The following is a 26,074-nucleotide window of genomic DNA, read 5'->3' as shown; positions in this document are numbered from 1 at the left end:
CTGCTAATTAAGAGCTCCTTCCTCTGCCTCGCTGCTGGGTCTTTTTGTCCTTTCTCTCCCCTCCGAAAGCTGGTAGGAGCGTAGCCGCTTGGAGACCTTTCCCCCCTGCTGAGGTGTGGCTGTGGCTGGCCAGCGTGCTGCGGAATTAAGGCGGACTAAGTCGTAAGTGTGGGTGAAGGCTGGTTTAACCTGCAACCTCAAGTAAATCCCTTTCAGACCACTTCCCCCGTTCAAGTTAGGATTTGTTACCGTTGCTGTTGCACCCTGTCGTGCATCTAGCTGTGGACTGGCACTCCCTCTAGACGGTGAGGAGGGGTTGAGAAGATGAAGACTCGGGCAGCAGGGGAAGGCTCAGCGTGCCATGGTTTAGGCTTGTTGCGTGGGACTGAACTGTTTTGAGCTGTTGCTGTAGATGCTCGCTCACCCGGTTGTACCGCAGGCGGCAGCTTTCCTTAGGCCAAGCTCGAGTTTGCACCCGCCAGCAGCCTGGGGGAGACCATCCTTCCCTGCTCCACGGCTGTTTGGGAAGGGCTGCTCTTTCCAGTAGCCATCAGGAAGGACTCTGCGGTTCCCTGATGAGTGTCTGGGTGCGAGATAATGATGGGAGACCCGTGCTTAGTGCCACTGACTTTGTGATCTGTAAAATATACTTGTAGCTGCACATGCTGGCAGTACCGTCCTGCATGTGGCGCATGCCCGGGGGAGGCAGGGGAGAGAAAGGTGCTGCTATTTTTGTTCCAGCGGTGGTTTGTGATGGTTGTTTCGTTGCCTAGATAGCTTACAGTGGGTGGCATTCACATCAGACGCTACCCCACACCCAAAAAACAGAAAACAAACAAAAGCTGAGATAAGCGATACTTTAAGGAAGATCAAAAACTCGTCTGTGTGTTTCTTCTTCTTGGGGGAACCTACGGTCCTACTGACAGATCAAATGCAGGTTTATGTATGTACACACAGGGCTCTTGGCGGGCCCCCTGGTTGCCCTCTAAAAGTAGCAAATGAGCAGTATTACTGAGAGGATATGACAGCTTTGGTATGAATCACCCCATCAACACACAAAGTATTCTCTGAAAAGGTTATTTTTGTCCCGACATAGATGGTCAAACATTGCCTCATAGTGTTGCTGGGACGGTGCAGTATATGTGGGGGACAGTAAAATGGCTGCTTTTCAGGCGGTAATCCCACAAAACACACCTCTTGTCAATTTATCTCCCTAACAAACTTGCAGCGGCACGCGTCATTACTTTCTAAGCCTGCTTTATTCTCGTTTCAGCTCGGCTTTACTGGAGCAGCCCTTGCCTGTGCTCAGCATACCACGTACCTATCTGTGTATTTCCAGCCCTGTTACCTCAGATGGGTTGAAACCTGATGGCTGAATGAAAAGCGTAACATTGCCGAGCTGTGTTTTCTTGCTGAAGGTTTACGTGCATCTTCATTTCACTTGCATAACTTGCATATGTAGGGGCTACTCTCTGCTGCTATTGCTATGCAAGAAGTCAGCCTCTAAACTTAGCTCTGATCCAAGCCACCTTCCCACAAAGATGCGTAGCACTTCTTTTCACCGTCATTGCTGACAGGCGGGTTTTATTTAATTCACATCAAAGATCCTCTTTCGGTGCTCTTCAGTGCCTGTGTTTGAGTTTTACCCTCTTCGTCCCTTGCAGGGTGGCCCTTCTGCCACAGCAGTGTGAGCGGCACCAGGCTGTGCCCGGTGTAGGCAGTGGGGCCGGTGGATGCCTGGCACGCGTGGCTGCGGGAGCTGCCACTGGTGTTTTGGAGGGCACGGAGCTGACTCTCCTCCGATCTAAGCAAAATCCTGTGCCAGCTGGGTAATGGGGAGAGATTAATGACTGCCTTGGAAGCCAGTTTTCCAGCATACTGGCCGGAGGGCAAGCATCATGATAGTTGTAGCAGCTGGTTTGGAGAGGAGGGAAATGAGGGGAAGATAAAATTGCACGCCCAGAATGCCAGGGTAGCCTGTGTCCATGCTTTGATGTCTTCTCCCTCCACACCCTCCTGCGGGTTAAAAATGAAACTAGACTGCATTTATAATGGGTGTGTGAATATCTGTATTTAGCTCCAGCGAGCAAGATCCTGGACTGGATCCTCATATGTGGAGAGATAAAGTTAGGCCAAATGAAGGAATGGGTATTTTCTGTGCCCTCATTGTGGGGATGGACACACTCACACGGATGGGGACACACACACACGGGCGCACACCCCCCATCTTATCAGTTCAGGCATCCACAGCCTAACAGATTCTGACACACATGTGCATGCTGGTTATGAAAGGGGATAAAGGGAGCTTAAACATCCTTTTATTCCTCCTTAATGGTCCTGAAGTGTGTAGGTCAGGTTGTGGGTTCCCCCTGCCTCCTGTCGCTACCACTTTGGGGTTAGGGCTGTGGGGAGATGGCCCTGTTCGGGGCTGCAGTGAGGACACGGGCACGGTGCAGTAAGCAAATGTAGCTGCGGAGCAGCCTCAAAATCTCTAAAATCGGTTTGCGTAACCAGAGAAGCGGGTGCGAGCATCTTCCCCACAATGCCTGTCAGAGGGGGCAGGAGCCATCCACACACCCTTGGGAGAGCCAGGGCGAAAGACGGGATTCCTCCAAAGTGGCAGGCAGGATGCGCGCGTGAAGGCAGGTAGCTCGGAGGAATTCAGTTTCCCTCCTGTTACTGTGCAACGCTTCTGCATCCACTTCTGCACGGCGTGCTTTAATCAGCAGCCCTCCCCCCTTGGCCCCCGGGCCTCGAAATTCCACAAAACCCAATTAACAGAGATGAGAGAGCTCTAGCATGTATACATATGAAATTTCAGAAGGCTGAAAAAGAGACTCTTAATACCATAAAGCCTGCCCTAAAGTAAAATTTGCATCTGAAATCTACATAGTTAACCCCGTGAGGAAGACAGCATAGCTGAGCACAACTTTTTTCCCCCCAGAGGGGTAACTTATCCAGGTCTGCTCGGTTTGGCATCAGCCTGCTTGCAGCTGAGGAGTGCTGCAAAGTGAGCCCTGCGCCTCGTGTACAACCGGGAGAGAGCACCAAGGAATTGTAGCTCTAACTTTAGACACTGTACTGCAGTGGCCGGAACGAAACAAAACAAAAAACAAACCCAGTCTGAGAAGATCATGTGAACTTGTCTAGGTTGGTGACCAAAAGCAGGCTGGGTGGACGTGGGACTTGCGTAGACTCATTAAAGGAAGTATTCAAGACTGATCGAATTATCGCTTACATATTCAGCACATTCAACCCAGGGCTCCAGGTGTTTCATGCGTTACTAACCTGGTACTACACTGGCTTGTTTAAATTGCCTGTCATGAACTGTCCTAAGAAAGATACTCTCCCTTTAAAATAATTACAAACAAACAAAAAACTCGCACCAAATTCACTCCTTTCTGTACAGGTTCAGTGTTCAGAGGGGAACTGGGGATAAAGCTTTATTCCCCTTCTGTGCTTTTATCTATCTCTTTTGCTATCTTGTTTGTGTAAGATAGAAAATTTCTCCTCCTATTATCCTACTTAGAGCTTAATCGCGTACTAATTGGAGACCTTACTTCTGTTGCTCTGCTCTTTTTTGAGTCTCTGTACGTGCATCTTCCATAAGAGCGGTACACAAGTACCCTCTTCAATTAAGAGAAATTAAACAAGAGCTAAAAACTCTCACCTGAATGCTTTATGTGATTCCCCTAGTTGACAGCGATGGGTTTGGCTTTAAAGTGGCTGGTGTCTGAGGAGGCTGGTGGTAGGGACAGGGCAGTGTGCTGGGAACACAGGTAAGTATTTCCCTGCAAAAACACGAGGCCTCAAAGCTGCTTTTTTTATTACCTCCGGATTCTGCAAAGGACTGGTTATCTCACGCTGCGAGCCAGCATGATCAAAGCCCCAGGAAAGGTCAGGCATTCCTCCAGGAGTGACACTCTGCTGCCGGCAGCACTCCTCCAGCCCACAGCTCCCACAGCCCAGGCTGCAGCACTGCACTGAAATCCTTTATCTCGCTAACAAGTGAACCTACAGATTAGCCAGCCTGGCCTTAGCTTGATGTTGAGAGCATGTAACACCTGGCCTGGGTTCTCTGGAGAGGAAAGGTGGTTTTTTTTAAAAAAAAAAAAATTTTGTGGGGGAGGCAGCATTTCCTTCCTCTGACTTAGTGCGAGAGAGCTCGATGCTGAGAAAAGCTGTGCTCCATCTCTGTGCTACACCGAAGGAGCTGCTTTCCTCATGTTCTCAGCTCCTAGATTTGTGCAATTGATACAAACGGTGAGTTCCAAAATATTGGGCATATGAGAAATTATCCACAGTATCGTTCAGCGAGAGGGTATTGTTTTCTCACTGTTTTGATAGACTGGCATTTAATTAATCATTTTGAGCTGGTTATCCCCCATACGCAGCTTGTGCATGGACAGGGAAGTTTGGGGAGGCCTGGCGGAAGGAAGAGATGCTTGAGATGAGCAAATCCCATCTCCGCTTCCGCACATTAGATGCTGTATTTTTGTATCTGTGCGAGTTTGGTGGCATGAGGGGCTGAACCCCTTGACTTGGGGTGATGGGGGTTCACCCTGTGGCTCACAGTCCCATCTCTGGCTGTGGCTGGAGCTGACTGTCCCGAGCCTGGTTGCTTGGTGTGGTGTTTCTGCCAGTTCTGTCTTCAGGCAGAGGCGCTGAAAGTACGTGAAAGGCAAGGGGGACTTCTGCCTGCGTTTCACGGTGTGATAGTGTTTTGGCTGTGACCCAGCACCTGTGAGATGGTGAAAGCATGTTAACAGCCTGAAATTTGGGGTAATTTTTATTTTTAAATGAGGCTAAGGTATCCTTATCCTAGGTATAGGATAGGAGTAAGAGAGACCTAGACATGCTTTCTCTCCAGCAGCATGTGGTATTACACAGCAAGGGCACTTACTGCCATGAAAGGGGAAAATTAATATTATTTTTTTTAGAACAAAGCACTTGATTCCTTGTTTAAAGGTCTGAAATAGATGCCCCTGAACCTATCTCCCAGCTTGTTTTGTGAATAAAGGGGCAGTAAAAATGTACCTCATCTGCAAATAAATGTGGCAAACTGCGCAACTGGCTGTGGACATGTGGCCTCTTGAGCAAACTGAAAATATGGCTGTGAGTACCATCCGTGGGGCCTGCAGCAGGAGCGCCCGTCTCTGCCGCTCAACCTCCAGATGATCCTCAGATCCCAGAGCATCGAGCTAAAAAGCATGCTCCCTCTGCGGGGGAGAGGGGAGGGTCTGTTCCTGACCTCCGAAATACCATGCTGGGAATGGGGAAGGAGTCTGCGGGAAGGAGCAGGGAATAAATAAATAAATAAATAAATAAATAAATAAATAAATAAATAAATAAATAAATAAATAATGTTCTCCAGTATGTGGTTGCAGACCTTGACCACGTTCCTGGCTGGTGGTGGCAGCTGGAGGGGTTGCGGGGTGGGAGCATTGCTGGCTGAATTTGCCCAGCCCCAGTGCCAGCCCACGCGGGGCACTGCAGCGGTTTTGGAGTCCACCCCCCCCATGGCAGCATGCATGCAGTGGGCAGGTCTTGTGTAGATACCTCATGTGTCCACCCCAAAAAAGAAGGTGTTTAGCATTGCATTTGGGCATCTCTGGCACTCTCAACCATCCGCCCTGTTGGCAGTGGAGCAGGGAGAGGGGCCGAATGCTTCCCCAAGCTCTCCTGCCATGAGCTAATTTTTTGCCTGATAAATTGTTTAGCAGTGTTTTGCAGAGTCTAACATGTCTGTATTTCTCCCAAGCGTGGCCTTTATTGCAATGAAAAGTACTGAGGAGGGATGCAGTTATGATAAGAAATTGTCCACCTCTTCCTCTGCCACGCTTCGGGAGGGGGGAGTTAATTGCACAGGGGAGCGCTAATTGCATGAAAAATCAAACTGTTGGTAATGATGGGGCAATGGTAAACTTCAGAAATGCCTCTTTAATGAAATCGAGCATAACTCTCATATAATGTTTGTTGAATTTAGTAAGATTGAAATATAATTGCAGGGTGACCCGTTGCTACTAGCGGGGCTGTATGCAGCTGTAAGCCCATCTGGAAGGGTGATTTACTGGAGGCTTGGGCAATCTGGCAATTTAGGCTCTTTTTTACGATGTTTAGACTTCTACCCATGTTACAAAGCACAGCCCAGGGTTTTTATGAGGATGTAGGTGCCTGCTGCACAAAACTTAGGTTGTGGGCTCTGTGTGATTTTTTCGTTTTAAGAGTGATTTTTAAATTTTAAAGGGCAGCTCTTGAATTAAAAAAAAAAAAAAATCAAGTCTAGCAGCAAGCAGAAGTCTCCTACGCAGGATTTAAAAGGCATCACGTGTGTTGTGCATACCAACAATCTTTTTTTAAGCCCTGTGGCCAGCTGGGGGAAGGAGCTTAGTAGTAACAGACCAATACAGAGTGGGGTGGGAAAGGGGAGCAGGTACGGCCCACGTTTCTCCCTGTCTCCCCCATCTCACAGGCTCACCAAGCTGGGGCCAACCCCAGCCACTGGAGAGCCTTCGGGTCAGTACTCAGGATGGCTGTGCGCCTGCATGGGTAAGGCCTGAAAACTGAAGGAAATGCCCATTATGGGGGAGCCTGAGGGTGCTGTGCAGTAGAATGAGCCAAGCAGAGCCAGGGGGGTCCAGGCAGCTTCCTCGGGGTGAGCACAGTGTGGTGGGACAGACGCGAGGATGGGCGGTGAACGGGACTAGAGCAAAGCCAGAGGAGACCCAATGCCAGCAACAGTGGGGAAGATGCATTTTGGGTCCTGAGGACTCCCTGGGTCATGAGGGTGCGTTCTGGCAAGGATGGGCAACTCTGGGAGGCTGATCTAGCCCCAGAGCTGACATAGGAGCATCCCTCCAGGGCTCTTTTGTTGGCTCCTCTCTGCAGCTGGAGGCAAGGCTTGCCACGAGGTTGCTGTGTCTGCTTTTCGGGGAGGGGAGAAAAAAAAAATCTGTCCTAAGCTGCCCTGGGAGACAGCAGGCATGAAGGTGGGGTGCTCCATCTTTTCTGGGTACCCCTTTTCCCTTCCTTTTTCCGCTTCTCCTGCAAACAGGCTGGCAGCTTGGATGGGCCCATTATAATTACAGTACTCCCCTGACCTGAGTCATTTCCCACTGGCAGCCCATGGCTGGGAGGCATTGGTCCCTTTTTTGTATCTTCTGAGATGCCATTTGGCAAACAGGACTAAAAATACTGGGCATTTAGATTATGCGTTGGTAGCTCAGCATCCAGCAGTGTTTTGTGGTAGGTTTATTGGTCCTGTTTACGCCAAGAGCCCAAATGAAACAGGCGGCATTGATGGTTTGGGCCAAAAAAAGTGTTCGTAGCCCAGCTCCATTGAGCCCGTGACTTGTTCAAGTCATTCTTTGCTCATCCTTAGCTGTGTGCTGTGATTTTTATATTTTTAGCTACACGTAAATGTTATTTTAGGGCATGTTTTTGTGTCTCATTGACATGACAAACCCTCGTGGGACTGATCTATAAAATTAAGTTAGTAGCTTTTCAACACTTTTGTTTGTACTGAAATCATCTTACACAATGTTGTAGAGAAATAATTCCTGTTGTGACCTTCTACTGGTGGTTCAAATAACCTGTCTGAGAGACATCCTGTTTCTGGAGGGCCCTATTGCTTTAATTCCTGTTAAAATTGGTTTTGCCTTCTGCGGAACAGTGCTGCAGAAATTAAGTACTTGCAAATGCGTTTTACCTCCAGATAAACGTTGCAGTTTGCATTTTCAATCCTAGTGAAGCTTTAGCAGACTGCTACTTTTGGCCTAATCATTTGTACGTTTTTAGGGGTTTGGGGTTTTTTTTAGTTTAAAAATGAATATTTTATTTTAAGCCTTTGGACCATCTTGCCCACATCCAATGATGGATGTCTAATGAGATGACTTTTTACCTCCACTAAATGGTTATATTGTTTGCACTGATGTATGCTAAGACTTGATGCATTAAATCTTTGGTCATTAGCAGATGCCATTAGCAGAAAAGTCCAAATCACTTAGAGCTGGGACTTAAGACTTTTCATTAAAACCTGAATTTGCATGTTATTGGATAAATCTGTTAATACGGTTTAGCTGGACTCAGGGAAGTTACTTGAAAACTTTTTCCAGTGCGTACGCAGGGTCAGTGGCGCCTGGCAGCCTAGAATTTGGAGAAAGTGGCCCCTCTGGTACTTCCTTCATACCCCGTCATGCGGCGAGCCACCTCTGCATTGATCCCACCCGCCCCTGCCTGCCCCCCCCACCCTTAATGCCATGCACGCAGCCTCGGCTGTTGGCATTGGGCTTCAAGCTGGGCACGGGTCTGCTCCATTGCTGCTGGGAAGTCCCCCTGAAGCAGTTAAAATCCCAGTGGTGGGGTCTCATTGCCTCCCAGAAAAGCATGGGCAGCCCTTCCTGCCACTTTGGGGCTGGGGGGGGTTGGCCTTGGCGGTGGTTTCCCTGCGAGAGCCTTTTGGCAGCAATGGGATGGTGAGGAATGGGGCTTGCCAGGAGCAAGGGCCAGCAGAGGAGTCATCGATGTTGTCAAATTCATCACTCCTCCATCTTCTCATCCATTTCTATTCACCCCCACCCTATTTTTTAGAAGGCAGACAAGGCAGGAGCATTTCCAAAAATGTTAGTCAAGTCAGGTAGCGTGGCCAGCACGGTTTGATCTCCGTTTTGCTAGAAGTAAGCAGTTGCTGCATGGTTAAACTTTAAGTTGCAAATTTAGGCATGGTGAATGGAGATTTTTGATACGTGAAGGTATGTCAGGTGCTTGCACAGGCATCTGAGCCCTTGTTCTTACCTTCTATGAGACAGAGCTAAGATGTCTTCCTGATGCATGTCACGCTCTCACATTTTCTTAAGAACATTTCTATTCAGTGCATCTTAAAAATTGCTGCTCAAAGAGAAGTTGACCCATTTCTCAGTGTTCTGGACCTCTGATGGTCTTTATTATGGCATGTGGTGTTGAGTAGGCTGTAGCGTAGACTTAATGTAAATACATTTAAGAGAGGTCCTATTCCAAGCACTTTTGATCCAATGTGTGTGCAATGCAGAAAGGCATCTTCCTGTCACCAGGGTGCAGGACGGGTATTTTTCTTGGTTTCCCCCAGGAGCCTGGGTCTGTATCCTGTGGGATGTGAGGAGGCTGATGAGGAAAAGTTGTCCCATCCTGTGACGCACGTTGTCTGCCAGAACAGGAACGCCGGGCTTCAGAGGCTGCTGTCGGACTGCCTGCTTTCACACAAAACTTGTATGCTTCTGTAGTAGATGACGTTTCACTTGCCTGAGCGGTTTTCATGCTTGATTTAAGTGAGTGCTTGAGGGTGCTGAGGAGTCCCCAGTTTGAATATTGGACTGAAGCACATCTCTTTGCCCACAAGAGGCATATTAGCTCGCGGGTCCGAGTAGCCCGGAAAAGATGCCAAAGTTGTTGTGGGCAAGAATCTTGATAACCTTGAGGCAAGTAAAACAAGCTTGTGTCTTTGTCTTAACTCAGCAGACGGCTCTGGTGACAGAAACCAGAGCAGCTTTGTCCCCAGTGAAGAGATGAAGACAGCACAAGAGGTGACACCAGGATGGGGTCCAGCGTCTTTCCCCCCACCCAAAACCCATGGGGCTCCATGGCACATAACACCCCTGCTGATCCTGCCCTGGCAAGCCGCCAGGCTGTGGACACCAGTTCCTCTGCTGGTTTAGGACAATGGTCCTTATCGTCAAAGCAATTAATAAGCCAGACCTGTGCGACTCAGAGGCTCAAGCCTGGACTTGTTAAAACATTACTGTGCCTGTGTTCCCCTTGGCCAGTAAAGAACAGAAAGGGCTGTGGGCAGGTCAGGAAATGACAGGGAGGAAAATGCCTTTTCAGCTGACAGGACCGGCTTGTATGTGACAAGGATGCAGTAGGCAGAAGCAGGGATGCTGTGCAGGGTAAAGGCTGGGGAGCTGCGGCCCATGGGGCCTGTCACCATCCTGAGTATTTCCAGTGCCAGTCATCCTATTTACCAGGTTTTGGGAGAGCTTAGTGACCCCTGGGGATGAGTGTGTGATTTGATGCTGCAGGTTGCCGCTTGTTAGGTGCGGGCTTCTTGGTGCATGTCAGGGAAAAGATGAACTGTTCACGATGGGCAATGTTAAAAGGATCATCATGCAGGAACCAGAGCTTAAAACGAGCATCGGCTGGCAAATTGGAGAGCGTTTACCAGCAATTAATTGCCGTCAGAGACGACCCGCTGCTGAGTTTGGAGAATTAAATAAAACACTGCAAAATATTTTAACAGGGAAAGCTTTTCCTGTGAGCATGTGGCTTTGCTGGCTATTTAATGCCCTATCAGTTGTTAGTACATATTTCTAAAACTAATGGGATGTGCAGAATTTAAGTATAATCTGTGTATACGTGAACTTGCAGTACGTAAATAGAAATGGGCTTGTCCTCCCCCGATCGGAGCCTTGCAAGGCCTGCCTGGCTCCCCGCGTGGTTCACCAGCACTCCAGGTCTCCTGACAGCCTTCCTGAGCAGGCAAGAACAAACAAATTAAGAAGTCACGGGAGAGAAGAAAATGGAGATAGCAGGGGATTTCTAATCAAGCTATTTTAATACTGGGTGTGCTTTAATCACTTACTTAATGGCAGTGCTTAATGAACACTTGAAATAAAGCATGTTTCTGTCAGAGATTCAACACCCATGTTTTTAAAGCTGTCTTGAGGGAACTCAAATGTTTATTACAACTTTTCAGCAAAAAAAATCACAGTTGTGCTATATTAATTTCCAAGATCGAAGCGGGGGGGGGGGGGGGAGGTGGAAAAAAAAAAAAATTGAAGACAAGCCATTAGTGCGGTGGTTTCTCACTAACGTTGCAATTAACCTGAATCTGGTTACTGATTGTAATCCGTCTAGATAGATGCTTATCCCAGGCTTTATCAAATTGCATTTACTCTTTTCTTTGCAGTGGTCCCCTGGCTGTTGTACTGAAGTTTTTATTGTGCACCGACCCTTCCGGCTTCAGGCAGAGCGGTTTGCTCCAACTCCTCTTGCCTATCCTCGTACGCTGCCTGCATTTCCAGCCACAACACCCCCTTTGCTATGGGTGCTGATCTTTGTGCCTGCAGACCATGGCACAGTACTGTCAGCCGTGAAGCTGTCTTTTCTATGCATTGCAGCCACAGCCACTTGCTGCTGGGCTTCCCAAAAAGGAAGGTGGTCTGGGCAGCTGGAAAAGGGGCACAAACTTCTCCTGCTCCCGAATAAGCATGGGAAACTCTAGCAAGGATCATGGGTGCCTCCTTCACCTGCTGATGCGTTGGCAGCTTCTTCTCTCCATCTCCCGGGGGTCTCCTGGGATGCTGTGGCTCTGCGGTCGCCTGATGCAACGTGTCCTGAGGACAGGGGGGGAAGCTTTGAATGACTGACTTAAATTAACTTTTTTGTTCTCCCCTTCCCTGGCTCCCAGCACTAAATACAACTTAATTATGTGGTGAAGCGCTGAAGTACAGTACGTGAGGAAAAGGGGGACCAGGACGACTTTTTTCTGACGTCACCAAGCCATCAGTTTACCCCCTGAAACATGCCATTTCGATCCTAGTTTTGTTCTGAATAAGTGTTAGCAGTTGCAAAGTCCTAAAGTTTTGCATGAGAGTGGATACAGCATTTCACTTTGCTTCCTTACCCTGGCCAGTCCCTGGGGTGTCACCCCTGCTGTTTGTAAGCATGAAAGGTCAGTGAGATAAATGGCCTCCCATTTCCGAGTTGCAAAGCAGGGTAAAAATACTGCGCCTTTTTTATTTGGCTTTCATAAATCACAATATTCCTAAGCCCCTGTTTCCTGTGAGCGGGGTGTTCCTGTGGGCGTGCTTTCCCATCCCTGCTCCTTTTAGCTTCAGGTGATGCTAAAAGTAAGGTTACAAACCCACCACCCCTGTACCTGGTATGTCATTTTCCCAACTGTACTGTCTAAGGATTGGAGAAGGTTTTGAAAATTAAGCATAAAATGATCTCTGCTGTCAAAAGCCTAGAAGGAGGTTGGCTTTGGACATGAAACTATTTGCTCTAAATAAACAGTTTGGGGATGGGGGGGAGTAACTTAGGCTTTCTATATATTGAGCTTGCTACATCTCTGCAAAGTTGTCTATCGAAAGGGATTGTATGATAGCTCCCAAGGAGGTGGCAAATTGTAGTTGCAGTTATTGCTGCTGTTGATGAGCTTGTTTCATCTATTGGTAACTAGTCCTGGCCAAAACACCTTACTGTTACCTCCTCTTCTTCCACCTCTGGTCCCCTTGTGCTAAAGCTTGTCCATGATGAACCCAGACATGGGTCTGGTTTTGACATTGCTCCAAAACTACATTCTTCTTGGTCTTGCATTTTTATTGCAACAGCTGGTCAGCAAAGGCATAAATGCAGAGTTAGTTTAGTCATTAAAATGCTATTGCTATTTTGAGAGGACAACTGAAACTGCTGTCTTCTGGGTTTGCTAAAACCTTCTGCCTAAGGATGATTTCAGGGCTTTAGAAACTAGAAGTTAAATAGGCTAAAAAAGGGATGGATTTTTCTTGTCTCTTCAGGTCAAGGTATCCTCAAATCCTCCAACAAGTCATTGGTCCTTTTATTTTGAGGTACTGCTATAGCAATAGTGGAAGGGTTTGGGGTTGGTTTTTTGGGGGGAGCTATCTGTTGTTGTGTTTTCCCCCTGAATTTAACATTTGCTATCAAACGCTTGAAGCCATGTTTTTTTGAAATGACCCTCTCTTTCAGGAACAAAAGGGAATGCATGCATTTTTCCATCCTTAAGTTTTGGTTGTTTTTTAATTAGCTTATTTTAGTCTGAATTGAGAAGACCATCTGCTACTGCCTGTACCCAACACACAACTTGTTGACAGGAGAGGAAAAGTAGACAGGCTGGGGCCTTTTTTGGCTTTTTAGAAGCAGCTTTGTGTTTAAAGAAAAGAGGAAAAACAAAACAAAACCCAACCTAGCACCTCTCGGGTGTTGACCCAGGGACGCTTGGGTCTTGTGTGCATGGGCTCACTTGCTCGCTGTTCTCTGCGAACCTCCCTGCCCGTCTGTGACCTCCTTTCTAGATGCATGTCCTTTGAAGGATTGTTAATTTAATATCTTTCTCTGTGCAGCAGCTGGAACAAATGGTCCCTCCAGCTCCAGCGGGAGCTCCCAGCCACCCGCCTCGCCTGACGCTGACCTACAGGCATTTTTGCTGCGGCTGTCTCAGGCTTTTTATAGTTTTTGCACACTTGTTGCATACAGGATACCTTACAGGTGCAGGCCTTTGCTGAAGCATTAGCTAGCTGTTTGGGGAGGGCTTGGGTTTTGTTTTTTTTCTGGTAGTCTTGCTTTTTTCCAGAAGCATTTAAAAAATGAGGAAAAACTTCCTGGATTCAGACCGAATCCAAGATGCAGTATTTCACCATCAACTCACCAGAGATTAATTTAAACTGTCTCAAAGTGTACTCCTTGGATGAGAGGACAGGTACATGTTTAAAGTAGCAAGTAACTGCGAATCCAGGTACGGCATTGGCAATGCAGAGCACTTACAGGGGCTACCCAGCTGTGTGGCAGCAGCAGGATTTCTTCCCCCCATCCTTGCCCAGCCCAAAATGCCTGAGTATGGTTCAAGCCTCACCACTTGCAGACTGTGACTGCTGTTTGCAAGGGAAACGTTTGCCCCTGTACTGACTTGGGCGGTTGTTCCTGCATTACTTTAACACAGCAACACTTTTAAACCGGTGTCTGGTGTACAGCGAAGCTCCTGCTGGGGTAATGCGTACTGCTGGATCAGGGTCCTCTTCCCTGTGAGCTCTTACCCTTTACCTACCAACACTTTATTAGGGATTTTGGTGGTTTTTTTCAGGTCAGTCATAAAACCGAGTAGCAGCTTCATCCTAGCAGTAACTGGCCAAATAATTCAGCTCCTGCTGTTTCCAGTACACGTATATTCTCCCAGCCCTGCCTGTTTGCCCTGTTGGTGTCCCTTCAGGGGACTGTCCCCCACCTGCACTGCCTCACCTCAGCCTGAGCACGTGCTCAAGAGAAATAAGAGATACCGACTGTGAAGGCCAAGCTGATGAGCAAATGTCCAAGCAGCAAAAGTTCCCCGGGGAGAGGTCCCTTGAGTGCAAGCCCAGTTCCCAAAGGATGCTGCCGTAGGCTGTGCTGCAAGACTGTGCAGTGGGACTGGAGCCCTGGTGGGCCAGCGTCCTCCAAGAAGGAGGCCACCAAGGTTTAGTCACTCAGGAGAGAGTGTCCCTTTGAGCTGGGTCCCGTGGGGCACAGCTGGGTGTCCCCAGGCCAACAGGCATGGGTGATGCCTTTGCCGTTAACCTTTAATGTTCATAACAGGCCATGGCACACGTGTGAGAAGGTGCCCTAAGGCGTAACGGAAGGTCTTCAGGTTTGTAAACCACAGGTCCTCATTTTTAGTTATTTATTTTTGCCAAATTGCAGATCTTGAGCTAGGCTGTATGTTCAATTCCCTTTACTTTCCAGATCGTGTGAAGAAGCTTAGGCCCAGAGTTTAATGAAGGGGACTAAACTGACGTGGTGTAGTAGTAGACCACATATGCCGTGTCGGAGCTGTGTTAGGAACGTCCAGCGTCTTCAGATTGTCTTGGAAATGAGAATTGGATCCTCGTCTGCTTTGCTGCATTTCTAGAAGCTGCTTAGGTACAAACTTGCACCAAAATGCTACGTTTTGGTGGGTGGATGAAGTATAATTTCTAACCTCATGTGGGACAATGGGTTGTTTTGTAATTGTCTCACTGAAGGTGTGTGGCCTGATCGGGTTTTGCAGGAGAAGATTTCAGGGTTGAGTTGAGGAGAAAAGGTGCTCTGCGAACCGTGCCTATATGAGATGTAAACGTCACCAGTGTGCCGGGGAGAGCCGTGGTGGTTGCTGGCTTGTTGGCAGGTGCTGGCTTGGTTAGCGAAGCGTGGGGGACTGAGTTCCCCTTGCATGGAAATCACGTTGACCCAGATCTGCAGTCCCTGGGTTCAGGTCTCTGTCAGTTGCTCAAGCGTTTCTGCAGCTGTATGCACCGTCTTCAGAGGATTTGGGGAGACAAATGTAGTAGCGATGGCATGTTTGTGGGAGGAGGAGGAAGCCTATGGGCTGCAGTAGGAGGAGTGTGATCAGCGCTGTCTGGTACCTCAGCGTGAGGTAGGGTTTTGGCCGTGTCGCGCAGCCCTGAAAACCCTTTGGGGCAGTAATGCCCACTGCGAGCAGTAGGCGGTGGAAGGGGCTTCGGTGGAGTCCCCCAGTCCAGATATCCCCAGGGCGAAGGGTGCAGGTCAGCATCTGTGGGGACCGGCCGGGGCACGTGGGGCCAATCTCCTCCTGACCCGGCGGCAGGAGGGTTGAGACGGTGGTGAGAGGGGCATCCAGGTCTGCATACAAGATTTTGTCCTCCTGCCCTGAACCCTCTCTGGGAGGAGGACCCAGGAAAACCATCTGGGTTGACTTGTAGGGCAGGTGCCGCAGCAGAACTGATTTCGTCCATGGGGCTTTCGGAAAATATGCCGTCAGGCCTTTCTCATCCTGGTTTCATTTCACACGTGTCGCCCTGTGTTTTCTCCCCCCACAGTGTCAATCACTGTGGTCATCTTGGTAGGACCATGGTGGACGGGGAGGCTCAGCCCATGCCCACCGAGGCCCTGTCCCATGGCAGGCCTGGGTGCCCAGCAGGATTGAGCTGCCAGAGCTCCCTAGGTCCTCCCAAAGCGGTGTGGGGCAGGCAGGCTGGAGAGCTGGTTATTATTGTTATTACTTATTGTTACTATTTTTATTTTTTTTTCAGTTTCTGGCTCTGCAGACCCCCAAATGCTCTTAATGGAGATATGGCCTGTTTATATGTTAATTTTAAGCCCACTGACAAGTGGTTTGCTTTTCTCCTGACTTCTCATGGTTCCTTCGCCCATTGAAAGCCGCTGCCGTGGGCTTAGGGGATAAGGTGCTGAGAATTAGAAAATAAAATAAAATCTGCAGGATGCTGGAGAGCGAGGGGGTACAGGGATTGGCTTGTTCAAAGTGCAAACGGGTGATTTCTGAAAGCAAGTAACCCTGATACCAGGGATGTGCATGACAATTACATCCAGTATAATACAAAATGTTAATTACTAAATTTTGAGAAATTAAGGCTGATTAGCAGCTGCGTACGTGTGACCTAAATACATCTATTGCTTGATCTTTATTCATAATATACAGTTTATTGTTGATAAAGTAATTGCTGAATGGTGGGCTGGCCCGCAAGTCTTGTAGCTAAAGGCTGAGGCCTGATTTCTAAATTGTCTGAAATTTGTTGGCATCTGTTTTTTATTGAATTTATACAGACAGGGAAGATGAATAGCAGTCTCAGCTATCCACTTTACAACTCAACTCATAGATATTATTGAGAATTCATATTGCTTTTATTATTTGGTCACAAAAATGGACCTAATGCTTGTTGGCTTTAAAACACCTACTAGCGCTGCTTTCTCTCTCCATCTTGCAAAATATAAGACAAGGCCGAAGCTTAAATTAAAATCCTCAGGTTCTTATCTCTTTCCCACAGGAAAGCAAATCTGTGTTGAAAACCGTAAAATTAAGAGGAGAGCAAGGATAGCATAATTTAGCAAAAATTCATGGCACCAGATTCTGAGCTATATGACTGGAGGGATAGGTCAGACATTAAGAAGATACTGCCTGCTAATGCAAGTTCCTTAAGGTGGTGCTCTGGAAACAAGGCAAGCAGCAACTGCTGCACTGGTTCCCATTTGCTCCCGTTCCTCTACTGCTACCGGCCTTAACAATAAATTGAGTTGTCCATTTAATAACCCTTCTGCTTCCAGAAGTCCAGAGAAATCATGGATTTGTACTTGGAGTATCATCCTAACATCTGTTTGTGCTGGAATTTCAATAGTGAACTCAAAGAAAATTAATTTCATTGGGTTCTTAAATTATTTCTTTTTTTTCTTAAGTCCTTACATTTCACAAGCTGTCGTTGCTGAGTTTTATCACCGTTCCTGTCTAAAGGACAGCTTTTTTTTGACTTTTTTTTTTAATTATTATATTATTAAAAATCTGTTTGTGCCATAATTATTTTTGCTAAGGGAGTTGGTAGAATGGCGGGGTACAAATGAGGAGCGCCTGTGACACGCTGGCATCATCGCTATGGCTTGTCCCACCATGGGAAGAGCAGCTTGTGTTTCAAGCAGCATTAATACGGCAATTTCGTTAATACTTTAATTTTGTCAGGATGGATGCATCCTGTTGTCTTGCAGCCTTGATCCAAGAGCGTGATTTTGGGCAGCATCCCTCTGTCATGCCGAGTGCCCCTTCCCCTACGCCTCTGTGGGAAGCGCTGGTGGGAAGCTGGTGCCTTGGCTGGCATGGACATCGCCTTATGGCACCCTCTTGGGTGTTTGTAGCACTTTGGTTTCTCCTTGGCATGATGTGGTGAGAGGCCTCCCAGCTGTCCCCGGGCGGTCAGTGGGTCTTCTACCTAACTGAGCCCTCTGAGAGGCCACTGCCAACGGCTTATATATGAAATTAGGATTTTAAGGGTGATTTTTCAGTTACCTGCTACACAGACCAAGAGATTTCAACCAGAGTTTGTAAAATTGCAAGGGAAAAAACCCACTGTACTCTCTGGCAATGGCAGGGACTTGGCCCCACTGCATCATGCCACGGCTGTGCAGGAGAGCAATGGAGACAAGGAGTGAAGTCGATGAAGCCTGTGTTGCTTTTAAGGCTGGAGATGTGGCAAACCCGCCTTTTTTAAACTTTTTTTTTTTTTAATGCTGATCCCGTAACCAAAGGGTTTCTTCAGCACTGCTGCTGGCTCTGCCATCCTTCGGTCACAGCCCTTGGTGCACGATGCCTGCCTGCCTGGCGTGGTGCTCCTCCTGCCCTGCGGCTCTCCAGCCACCGTCTCCCGGCCCCGTCTCCGTCTCCGTGTCTGTCTCCCAAATGCCTTTCCACCTGCTCCCAGACTCCACCCATTTCCTTGCATTTCCTCAATGCCCACATCCGTCCGTGGGCGCCAGTGCTTCAAGGATGCCAATTCTGGCAGCAAACCTGGTTGCCATCCACCAGCCCCAATGTTGTGTCTGTCCATCTGTTCTCCCCCCTTCAGTAATACAAATATGTGAAAATTGCATTTTGGAAGCGTCTTTTTTTTTAAATGCAGAAGCCCCACCTTGCTAACACTATTTAATGTAATTTTTTTTTCTTCTCTTGCAGTCGAACAAGGTGCCAGTGGTACAGCCTTCTCATGCAGTTCACCCCCTCACCCCTCTTATCACCTACAGCGATGAGCACTTTTCTCCGGGGTCGCACCCGTCTCACATCCCCTCCGACGTCAGCTCCAAACAAGGTGAGCCCAGCCCAGCCCAGCGCGGTGGGGATGCAGAGCGGTCCCGGTGCCCCCTGTGCTGCTGATAGAGCTTTATTTGTAATATTTTAGAGGGAGGGTTCTAGGAGTGTGTGCCCGCTTTCAGAGATGGTAATTCTGCTGTGATGCTGATATTTAACTTGGCTGTTTAAATCTTCATGCTCTTTCTAATATGATAATTTGGGCTTGCTTTACTTGTCAAAATCTTTTAAAATCTCAATAAGCAGCAGCCAGTCCTCACCATCCCCTGTGGTGCCCGAGGCTTGCAGCATGCAGATGCAGAAATGGCAATCATCCCTCACCTTCCCGAAAACAGGGGAAGAGTACTTCAGTAGTGCTGTTATTGAAACCTTTTCTTTTTCCCTTTTACTCAAGATTGTATTTTATGTCCTTGTATTCTGGCTGTCCGAATTCTTCCATACGTCAGTTGGCACAACTGAAGTATAGCCCATAAAATACAGTTTTGAGCTTGCACAAGTTAAGCTTTGCAAATGTGACATTTTTTAACCTTCTCGTGCCCGCTGCCTTCTGCAGAAAGCATCATTTTAGATGCCCGAGTCATGGGTGTCAGTTTTCTCTGTGCCCCTAGGACTCCTTAAAACAAACAAAAAAAGTCCCCCAGATCCTCATCTGGGAGCGTCAGACCAGCCCCGCTCTGTGTCAGTCTGTGGGGCCCCGGGGAAGTGCCGACAACCTCCGAGGTGCTGGGCCAGCCTGCCGAAAGCTCCTGCCCAGCGCCTTGGCAAATGCTAGGGTTTCCTGGGGAGGGTGTGCTTGCTTGCATTGGGATGCAGGAGCTGGGGCGGGGACGTGATGGTTGTTGGGGAGGTGCAAGGGCAGGACTGACCCTGGCTGGCACAGGTCTGAGCCAGGGTTTGGATAAGTGCCTGAGGAGGAGAAGCCTGCGTGGGAGAGCTGGTGGTGAGGAGGGACGGAGAGGGAGCAGGGGGTTTACAAAGGCGTTTGCTGTAGTCGGGACGTCTGTGCATGGGCGTGAAGTCTGTTGGTGCCAGGACTGGTCCTGGAGAGTGCCTCTCCCTGCCTCTTTCTGCACTCACGTGTCCTGCCATGTGGACAAGATTGTGAAGCTCTGCTTTACCGGGGCACACATCCGCATGCACGGTTGTCCCATTTATTTGGAGAGGTGTCTAGCCACCATTGTTCAGGGAGAGAGACTTTTTTTAATTCTGACTTTCTCTGAATGCCTAGTTTTTATTTTGGTCTTGCTACGCAGATAATAACATGGGCTACATCCAGAAAATACCATGGCCTTGTGGCTCTGTGTGTTTTTTGCTGTTTGTTGGTTAGTTGGTTGGGGTTTCTTTTTAGGGAGGGGGAATACAAAAAGCACTCTGCCTGGAAAGCCTGGCCTGTAAATACTTGTATAATATCTTTTTCAGAGTTGGAAGAAGCAAATGGAGACCTTCTGTCCTCATTTGTCTTCCTCCTTTGCATCAGTGCCCAGGAGAAGGATATTCACGCTTGTTCCTTGAAATCCCAGGGGTGCCGTGTATTAGAGAACAGGATTTCCACCTCTTGCCCGAGCTGGCTGCGGTGGCTGAGGCACACCTCGCCGCTGCAGTTCATGAGCTTGAGGTTTTCACTTACTGCATGATGGGTTTGCCCTCCTACGCCCCAATTCTTTGCCTTTACCGCTGGTTTATTTTTGTACTCCTGTCCTGCAGACCCAAACTGAACAACTTCTGGTTTGTTATTTCTGCTGCCCATCCTCCCTTCTGCCTATTCTCGCCCTCTACCCTGTCCAGCCTTGGTGCATCCCACCGGTCACGTCCCCGAGCACAAGCCTGGCAAGGGGCTCTGCTGGGGGGTGGCCAGGGGTGTCCGGCGCAGAGCTCATGCCCCTCCAGTGTTCCTGAACAGGCTCTCAGTCTGGTGAAGATGGAAACGGATAACACAGGCTGGAGACTTATGGTTTTGGCTGTGACGGTCTCCTTGATGTGTGTGGTCTTTCCATACTCCCCGTTTCAGCGCCACGGGCATGTGAGAGCAGCCCCAGTGAAGTGGCCCATGCAGTCACTGCAAAGAGAGAAGTTTTTTCCCCCTCAGGTCCTCTGCCAAACGCTTCCGACCATTGTTTCTGTTCTTGCCTCCCACTGTGGGTCTGGAACAAGGCACTGCCTTGGCGCCCCAGCCCTGATGCAAGGGTGTCCTCCTCCCACCAAAATCCCCTAAGGAGGAGGTCCACAGCAGCTTGCCTGCAGCGCTGCCTCTTGAACCCCAGGCACTTTGGGATGGACACAGAGCCACTGCCTTGCTAAAGGTGGTCGCTTCTTTCTTCCATTTTATTTTATTTTATTTTATTTATTTTATTTTAATATTTTTTCTGTAACCCTCTCATGAGCAAGAGCTTGCTTTGGAGACCACTGGCCGTATGGTAGCTGCACATGTTCCTGCTGGGTGTGAGGTAGCTGGCAGCCCCCTGTAAGGGGCCAGAAGTTTTGGACTAGCGATAACCACGGTGCATTAGTGCAGAGAGAGTAGCGTCGTCTCTGTGGGTCAGAAATGCGGATTTTTGGGGAAGGAACGGCCCAGCTCCTTGCCCAGAACTTAGTCTGGCAGGGGCAGGGTCATATTGTCTCTCCCAGGAGCATCAACCATTACCAGAGATGAGAGAGATGAGACACTGGGCTTGTTTTTCACCTTTGGTTTTTTTTTTAAACTGCTCTGAAGGAGCATTCCCTCTCACATAAAAACCCAGGGATATATAAAGTGTTCCTTTTCCTGTCAGCCACCAGCTGGTTTACACCTTTGAAAAGACAACTGTCCAGAAATTTGATCCTCACTCAGGTTGTGGTCCCAAGTCTGAGAATTTAGGTTTTTTTGAGACAGTGACACCACCAGTATTGTTTTCCATCCTTTCCTGTACACAGTCCTGAAAGATATTCTTCAAATCTGGTAATTAAATTCAGAAGATTTAAATACAAAGTGTGTGTGGGGGGGAATAAATCAGTAGCATCAATCTATAAACCAAGTCTCAAGGTAGCACACAGTCAGTCTTGGACCTTTGGAGTGTCACCACATAAATATTTAATACCCTTTTAAAGCAGCTGATTTAACATGTGAAGTAGACTTAACAATTCCTCCTGCTTCAGCCCCCTCTTCCCCAAACACATTTAAATAAACCGATGTCTTTGTGGCCTCTGCAACCGTAATTCCATGTCTCCTGGGGGCACAAGGTTTAGGTGAAGAATGGAGACCACAGACCCTTTTGGGACGAGGATTAGCTTTAATCTTGAGGTGATTCTTGCAGTTGTAGGACTCGGTGTTCTGGGGAATGTGAGCTGATGGATCATTTCTGATGGGACTCTTATTTTTCCATGAAATACTACCAATGCAAAACAGATTGACCTTGGAGCCCACAGGAGTCAACTTGATGAAGAGCTTAGTTGGAGCTGGAGTGACAACTGGAAGCCAAATGAATCATATCAAGTGTGACCATTACAGGCCTGAAAATGATTCTTAATTAACCACTGATCCTCTGTGGTAGCAAGTTTCCAAAATCTGTGAATCCATAAGGGAACCCGCGAAAATGTACAAGTAGCAATTTACCTAATCTAATAGCTCTGCTGTGCTGCCTCTTTGACAACGCTTTATTTTCCTCTTGTTTCATGCTGTGTTAGGAGAGGTCCTCAGGATCCAGTCGGGTTTGGTGAAACCATTGAGAGGACAGTATTGCCTAATGCGCTATACAGGAGATCTAAACTTGTGCAGGTCCTTACCCATACATTTATTTCCTCCATCCACTTTGGTTTTTCCAGTATTTCCCTTTGAATTGCAATATCCTGTGCAAGTTATTTATTATTTTAAAGGTGGCATGGGTGCCTTTTGCTTTTAACACTAACCAAGAAGGTGGTTGTTTCTTATCCAGAGCACTAATTCCATCACAGCGTTGGCCGTGTTAGCTGTGAACTGTAGCTCATGTGTAGTGTTTTGAGGGGAAAGTCATTCATTCTTCTGTGCTCTTTAACAGGCATGTCCAGGCATCCTCCAGCTCCTGATCTCCCTACCTTCTATCCCTTGTCTCCAGGGGGGGTTGGACAGATAACACCACCTCTTGGCTGGTAAGATCTTTTAGCTTCTTTTCAGACAAAGGTGCATGTTCATACCATTCGCTGTTGTTGAGTCAATCACAGCATTTACAAAATAAGAATGTCACTGCAGTAAGAAATTACTACGTTATTTTAGTTGAAAAGATCAAAAAATGTCGATCTTTGAAATGAACTGAATCTGGTTTTTGAAAATGTACAGAAATTGAAGTGTGTAGATTTCACTTTGAAGCCTATATATTTCTTATGGCTCAGATTTGTGGCTCTTGGCATTTGGAAAGATAACAGAAAACAGCTCTCAAGGAATTAAATGTAAATTTTTAATAAACAGAATTGCAATTACTGAGGGGAGGGGAGGTAAGAGGGAACTTTGAAGTGTATGTGTGGGGAAATCTTGAAACTGCACCCAAATGGAGAACAAACTTTTGTAGTCTGCTGCTTTTTACAGTTTCTGTATGGAGAGAAGCCTCTGTCACTGGGAGATTTTGGTGCTCTTGCTAATACTAGCACTCTCAGGATATCTCTCTGCCACTCAGGGTGTCGTTTTCCTTTTGGAGGAAACACGTGGTATTTTCAGAGTAATCGATTTGGCAGGATGCTTCATGTCTGCTTGGGGTAGATAGGTACCTCAGTTCTGTCAGAGCAGGGAATAAGGAAACTCAGCAACAGTTTCAGTGCTTTAGAATCTGGATCTTGACTGGTCTGTGCCCACGGAAACAGCGATGCAGATTTTTTTTTTTTTTCATGTGTCTGTGGAAAGGGAACATGATCCAGATTACAACAGGCAGATTAATTAGAGAGCAGAAGACGGTAAAATGCTGTATTGCTGGCAAATCTTTGAGGAAGTGCCACATGCCTTTTTGGAACAAATTGTTGTCAGATACCAAACTAAAATATGGAAGTATCTGACTCTCTTTTTTTTAAATTATTTCCCGCCCACCCCCCAATTCGTTGCTGCTTGGCTGACTCCCTACCTCCACCACCACCAGGCAGTTCCTGGCATCCGTTTTGCAGATGTGGTCAATCACTTCTTCTGAACGATTTCTCAATTCAGAGGCTGGGGGGAGGGAGGAGGGAAAAGAGAAAGAAGAGGAGAGACAAGATCCGATCTTGTAAGGCTTGGGGATGTGTTCAGCGGCACTCACCGACAGCAGGACATACCCAGCTGTCCCTTATGCTATATGGCTTCCAGCTGCCTTCCGTGCTGTAGTGCTGCCGAAACTTCCTCCAGCTTTTTTTTCCCCCTTCCCTTTGAGCATTGCTCATTTCCAGTAACGTACTCCCAAGTGTGAAACCTGTATCCTGAACCTTAAAAGGCCAATATCCCTTTTTTTCCCCTCTGAAAGATGATCTGCCAGTCAATAAGTAACTGTTTGAGTAGGATTGATGCGTGCGGTGGTCCTTCTGGGCTGGTTCAGGTATTTGAGCTGAACTGGTATTTGTTTGCAATACCATAGCATGCTACTTCAGGGTGTTAATTGTAGTTGCGACCTGAACTGTTGAAAACTGAAAGTGACCAAAATGTAGTCATGATGATAAAAACTAGAGAGTCCAAATGACAGGCTGGTGACAAAATATTCTGTATATGTGGGAGTATAAAGGAGGAAAGAATTTCACACAAGCTTCTTTTACTGGATTGCAAAGTTTGAACTTTAAGTAGTTAAGATGGACTTGTGTTGCTGTGGGCTTTTTTTTATCAAATAAACTTACACTTTCTTAGAAAAGCTGGCCACTTGTACCTCACTATAGAAGATGCAAATGGAGTGAGTCTCCTAAGATTTTAAAGACTTAATAAAACTGTTCAAAAGGTTTTCTAGCTTGATAATTCAGTCTGGTGTTCTTGTGCTGACCTACAGTAGAACTATTTGGAATAAATTGCCTCTTTTCTAAGAGCTAGTGAACCAAATCTGATTCCAGTGCTTTTAAAACTAGGTGAGAGAGGGACAGAGATAGAGGAGTGTGCATGCATGCGTGTGTGTGTGTGTGCGCGTGCATGTGTGTGTGCGTGCATGTGTGCTTTGGGGAAGGAAGGCTATTTGTTTTGCATTCCTCCCCAGTGGAAACCTAGATTGGGAATCTTTCAATAGCAAGGGAGAAAGTCGAAAGCATTCAAGTATTTGTTAGCTTTGAATACAGCAGAACTCTTGAAAGTTTTACCTATTACTATTTATTTGTGACTAGTACTGAGTTCCCATCAAGTGCTTTTAACTCTAGAGTAACTATTGAATACCATATCATATGATTGATGGGTTCCTTTCTTCTGTGACCTCAGGCAAGGTCAGCCTGTATATCCCATCTCGAGTGGATTCAGGCAGCCCTATCCATCCTCACTCTCAGTCGACCCTTCCATGTCCAGGTAGGTGTAGGAGGTGAATGACTGACTGGGGAGTAACTGCTGGCATTAGAGGGCAAGTTGCTCTTCTGCTTGCATCTTGGTCTGCCTTTGCTTGCTTTTCAGTCAGCTAAAACTTTATGCGTACATTTTTATTTAACATATTTGTGTATGTACAGTTTGCCTGGATCCCACACTGGTCTCATTCAGCATTTTCTTGGCAGTCTCTGAAGTATTGCAATTAGGAGTGCCAGTGAATTGTCAACAACTAATTGAGTTGTTTCATCTGAAATGAGTCGTTAGTTCATTTCTAGATGCAACATACAGTGTGCATCCTTGGGTTTTGCTCATGCAAGTATGCAACCAGGTGGATTGTCACTCTAGTCTGTGTTCTCTAGTTCTAATTTCAAAGTTGTTGGTAATTAGTCTTGAATCATGTAGGTATCATTCTGTGTGGAAACTTGCTCTCAAGTAGGTATTTCATAGCCCAAAGCCACTAATGGCAAGGGATGCCAGCACAGTGTATTTGTACTGGTGTGTGAATCAGGCACTGTGTCTTTATGTGTAAGTGCTAGCAAGCAATGCTAATTGAGACTTGGCCATGACACACTCCAGACCTCCTCTCCTCTGCTTTTGCACTCTAAAGACAGCTTCTGCATCCTGTGCTTGGTGTACACAAGGTTGCAATATACTATTCCTGGGGATTTTTTGTGTGACCTGTAGAAGACACATCCTCTTGCACGGGGATTTAAGACAGGTCACTTGTTAAGTGGTGGGTCCTCTTGCCTCTATTTGTGTGGGCTCCTTTGGATTATCACTGTCCCTTCACGTCTTTACAGGGGATTGATAAGCATGTGCCTGTCAGGGTGATTGGGAAGAAACCCCATTCTTTCTCTATAATAAAATGACCTGATCTGGTTACAGAGCTTTGTGTTTGCTTTATTTTGATGACATGAAGGAAAAGGACAAGGAGAATAGGGAATGGAGAAAGGAGAGGTTGGATGCGATTCCTTAACCAGCACTCATTTAGCAAACTTTTGGAGCATGAGCTTGCTTTTTATGTTAATGGTACTGTCCACCAGTTCAAAATAAAGCGTGCAGGGTTTTCTGCTGCACTTGAACTTGCAATGCTCAGCACATTCAAGATCCGTCTCAGCGATCCTTGAGGATGACCTGAGTTAGTAGGGTGGGATGATTGAGTTAGTGGTACTTTGGTTTTCTTTTCCATTTTCCTTCTTGTACAAATGAAAGGAAGGTTTATTTAGGACAAAAGTCTTTCTCCCCCCCCCCCCCCCCCCCTCCTTCTC

At 47.3% G+C, this 26,074-nt stretch overlaps 1 protein-coding gene across 3 annotated transcripts in view; it reads left to right on the top strand.

Annotated features, from left to right (window-relative positions):
* LEF1 (lymphoid enhancer-binding factor 1) overlaps positions 1–26,074 on the top strand; it is a 70,307-nt gene that overhangs the window by 22,541 nt on the left and 21,692 nt on the right. For 2 of the 3 annotated variants that reach the window (XM_010586236.1, XM_010586238.1), the window contains exons 4-5: positions 18,218–18,350; positions 22,360–22,450. In XM_010586236.1, coding sequence (XP_010584538.1) covers positions 18,218–18,350; positions 22,360–22,450 — 224 coding nt within the window. Of the gene's footprint in view, positions 1–18,217; positions 18,351–22,359; positions 22,451–24,707; positions 24,792–26,074 lie in introns of all 3 variants that reach the window. The other variant, XM_010586237.1, reaches the window with a different exon arrangement.

The sequence above is a fragment of the Haliaeetus leucocephalus genome, unplaced genomic scaffold (genome assembly GCF_000737465.1).
Source record: "Haliaeetus leucocephalus isolate CR32 unplaced genomic scaffold, Haliaeetus_leucocephalus-4.0 Scaffold140, whole genome shotgun sequence".
In the NCBI taxonomy this organism is placed as follows: Eukaryota; Metazoa; Chordata; class Aves; order Accipitriformes; family Accipitridae; genus Haliaeetus; species Haliaeetus leucocephalus.
This window is presented reverse-complemented; position numbering and strand designations above follow the sequence as displayed.